At 35.7% G+C, this 4,279-nt stretch overlaps 1 protein-coding gene across 1 annotated transcript; it reads left to right on the top strand.

Moving 5' to 3' along the window:
• The first annotated feature begins 511 nt into the window (after positions 1-511).
• Positions 512-1,132, top strand: LOC139079868 (keratin-associated protein 21-2-like). Its single transcript, XM_070597458.1, has one exon. The coding sequence runs from the start codon at positions 563-565 to the stop codon at positions 803-805; it is 243 nt and encodes an 80-aa protein (XP_070453559.1). The 5' UTR covers positions 512-562; the 3' UTR covers positions 806-1,132.
• Positions 1,133-4,279: the final 3,147 nt, after the last annotated feature.

Below are 4,279 nucleotides of genomic sequence, written 5' to 3'. Positions count from 1 at the left end.
GAAGGAGAATGTTTCAGGTAGTGAATATAACATGTTGAAATACTCAATTCCTTGTCCCAAATCCATGAAAAGTACTTTAGAGTGATTTAGGAAAGAAAAAAAAGGAACCAAGTTGATATGATGATGAAGGGGATATTAATAGCAGGGAGTAGAACTTTGTATTTAATAGATGATTTCCAAGACATTGAAAGAGCAAAATAATAAACATGTATTTATAGGTCAAACATATTTTGGTGATGTGTTATGTCCTTGTCATGCAAGGCAATTATGGAAGATAAAATTATGGTTGCATTAGCTTGGGTGCTTAGAAAATGTATCTTTATTTTAAGCCTTGAGAAAATTCCTAGGATAGCAGTAAATAAATTACGACATTCCCAACAAAATTGTTTGTACACAGAATGAGCTTATTTTAGGCAAATAATTATAAAATGAGAGAACAGAGCCCATGTGAGCTATGACCCATTCAACCCTGGAAGTATATAAAGGTCCTGGAAGAGTGGATGATACTCAGACTTCAGAAATATCCTCCTACACCTCAGCTGAAACCTTACTTTCTGACACCATGTGTTGCAACTACTACGGAAACTTCTGTGGGGGCTGTGGCTATGGCTGTGGATACAGCTCTGGCTGTGGCTATGGCTCCCACTATGGCTGTGGCTCTGGCTCTGGCTGCTGTGGTTATGGCTCTGGCTGCAGATATGGCTGTGGCTATGGCTCTGGAGGTGTATATGGCTCTGGATACGGCTCTGGCTACTGTGGCTACCAACCATTTTACTACAGAAGATACTATTCCTCTTGCTGCTAATCATCAGTACAGATCATACTGTGCCCTTGAAAATGATCACTCCAAGTACAAGTACAATTGAAATTCACCCTATCCATTAACTTCACACCAAAGTAAAGAATTATTACTGACTGTTGGGATCCTGATTTAACTTCAAAGAAGCTGTTTGCAACTGTAGAGACTGAGTAGTTCCATCATATCCCTGAAGATCTTATTCTGATCATTTTTCAAATGTAGATTCTTAGATCTTTTTCTCCGGCTGTTTGTACAAGCGCAGGAGGACTATACACTTGGAGTATACTGAAATGGAGCAAAAATAGCAGTTTCTTAATAAAAGACTTTATTTATTAAGAAGTCTGGTTTCCTTTATATCAGAGTCATCATTGATTCCAGGGTTTGTGGCCTTCTGGAAAGCTGGGTGATCACAACTTAGCATAAGACTATGTTTCTTAATTGGTTGAATCCAAATATTAGTGTTTTTTTTTTTACATATCTCTTACTCCTTTATATGTTCATTTATTATATTGTATCTAAGCATAAACACAAATATAACACCAAAAACTTTATACCTTGTGTGGATAAAGGATTAGAATAGGGATGTCAATGAGAAGGGGGAATCTAGTCATGAGGCTAGTGTACTAGCCCTGGACACAATTGATTTGTCTGATCCTGGGTTTGAGTCTTGGTAATGAAGGGGAGACAATACTAATTTAAACAGGTAGCTTTTTCGAAATACATGAAACAAGAGATCTTGGAGTCAGCTGACTAAAGCTACTACAATTGTTCAAGGAAATCAGTGAATGCTAGGAGCATTCTCTCTTCCTGTTCTCCACTCTTTCTGTGACTTTCACACCAGAGTTTCAAAGTGGTTGCTGTATATGCCCAATGTCATGCTCACATTCCAGGCAGGAAAACAGAAGAACAAATGATGAACAGCATCAGGCCTTTTAAAGAACCGTTATCTCTTATTTGGGAAGGGAAACACTTCCGAGATAAAAATATGTTTGCCTCCATATCATTGGCCATTATCATGTTATTTGGCCACACTTAGCTGAAGATGGGTCAAGAGAAAGGGGTGGTAGACAGAGGTTGTGCTAGTCAGCCAACATTGTGTTCCAAAACCCTATCAGTCTTGACTCTCAGAGGAAAAGGACAAAACATGGGGAAGCAAAAAGTAAAATGGACATAAGCTTTTACAGAAATTTGAGTTTGGGCAGGGGCACAATTGATGTCTTCACACATGTTTTGTCTTCAAGTGTAGAAGGTTGAGCTTATGCTCCCACGTTTGCATCATCTTATCATTTGTCCACACTGGGACCTTTTCTGTTTTTTTTTTTCGATTTTTTGTTTAATATATTTATTCTCTTATTTTTCTTTTATTTCTATTCTCACGCCCATCCATCATTTGCAGACATTTTGTAATTTAGGTTATTTTATATGCACCATCTCATTTCATCCTGCAAAATTCTAAGAGTTAGTCATTATATTTGATATTTTAAATTTACATAAATGATATTATATATCTTTAACTTTTTCTCAACTAAGTATGATTTATGTAGAAAGATCCATCTATGCTATTTATGTGTACATTTAGAACGTTATTTTTATTGCTGTGTGATACTCCATATGGTTTATATACAAGATTTTTCTTATTCACTCTCTCAGTGATTCACACACGACTGCCCCCAGATCCCCTTCACCACAGTATTGCTGCAATGGACACACATACCCTTGAGGGGTTCCATGAGAATCAACCCAAGATCTGAACTGCATGGACAGATGGTGTGTATATAGTTAATTTTATTAAGCACTGCCAGGTTACTCTCTAGAATGTCTGTACCAGTCCAAACACTAAAATTGCAGTTCTTACATCCTCACATCTTTACCAGAACTTGGTATTATCTAACCTTCTAATGTTTGGTAAGTGAAAGTGATATCACCTTGTTGTTTTAATTTATATTTTCCTGATTACTAATAATTTTGAATATTTTGTATTTCTTCAAATATGTGTTAAACTTTACGTTTTTTTCTTCCGTATCCTTTGTCCATTTTTCCATTGGAGTTTTTGTTTTTTTCTCATTGGTTTGTAGGATTTTGTTATGTATTCTTGATATTATTCCTTTGTAATTTTTACATATTACATATATCTTCTAAACTGTTATTTATCTTTGTCCATAGTGTGCATAATTGAACAAAGATTTTTAGCTCTATGATTTGTGATTTTGTAGTTTTGTTTAAGACCTACTCTACACTTATATCAAAGATAGTCTACATTTTATTTTAATAACTGTAAAGTGTTATATTTCATATTAAGATAATTCACATGGAGTCTATCTTTATATGTTGAGCTTCAGCTTCATTTTTCGCTATACTTAACAGGTTTCTCCAACATCACCTATTAAACAGTCTATCCTTTGTCAATGATTGGTCGCGCACATTTACTGTATATTGTTTCTACATATATATGAGTCTGTCTCTGAACTCCCTACCGTGTTCTCTTTACATCATGTCTCTTCAGATATTTCAAAAGCTTTTTTTTTCATGGCAGAGAATTAGGTTTATTCTACTTTGTGTTTCCACTGAAGAGAACTAGGTCCAATGGGTAGAATTTAAAGACAAACAGACTTCACAAGATAAGAAACTTTTCTAATGGTTAGAGGAGTGTGAAAATGGAAGTGGCTGTCTTGTAGGTATCATTATCCTGAAGTTGCTTAAGAGTTTGGCTCTGCACTTACTGGAGAAGTATGAGTAAATCTGTGCATTCAGAACACAGGTTTAATTAATTGATTCATATCATTCACTTTTACTTTGAAATTTAATGATTCTGTAAGTAAAGAATAATTTAAGGTAAAGTTTAGGCAACCTGGATAAGGATGATATGGCCTGGAAAGCCAGAAAAAACACAACACCCCATTCTATTGCAGAGACAAGAAGAAGAGTATTGGTTTGAGGTACACTTTGAGGCCTCTACTTTGAGTCAGTATTTCTGAATTGTGGTAATCTGTGCAGAAAATGATCCCCACAGGATGGGAAAGAGAGAGAGAGAACCGATTCAGTAAAGTCTTTGCAGAAGAACTCATGGGTATCGTCAGGAATTAATGTGCTGATAAATAGTGTAGTCCAGTTCTTGAAGGGATATGGGGATCTCCTCATTATGGGTTGCTGAGAGATTATGAGCTATGATGTGGTGATAATAGTTCAGTTGCTTTGAGAAACAAACGTCTCATTATCGTAACCATTTAAGGACAGAAGAGTTGGTCATCCACCAGGAGTATGCATGCAGAAAAGCATAGTACTTTGCTACTTATTAGCTTTGTTACTTTGGTCTACTAACATAACAACTCCTTAAAACTCAGTTTCCTTACATGAAAATGCAAGTAAAATGTATTCCCAATATTGTGGCTTGGTTCAGATTTAATAATATTTTCAAAGGCAATTTGCATAACATGAACCATTGTAGGAAACTTGCAGAATGAATTTCTCTCCTCTATGGGA

This window comes from Equus przewalskii, chromosome 27 (assembly GCF_037783145.1).
Source record: "Equus przewalskii isolate Varuska chromosome 27, EquPr2, whole genome shotgun sequence".
NCBI classification, from domain to species: Eukaryota; Metazoa; Chordata; class Mammalia; order Perissodactyla; family Equidae; genus Equus; species Equus przewalskii.
Note: the sequence above shows the minus strand (reverse complement) of the source record. Positions and strands in the feature narration are given on the sequence as shown.

What these genes read in the sequence shown, in the direction of transcription:
- LOC139079868 (XM_070597458.1), top strand. Translation starts at nt 563, where the DNA reads ATGTGTTGCAACTACTACGGAAACTTCTGTGGGGGCTGTGGCTATGGC.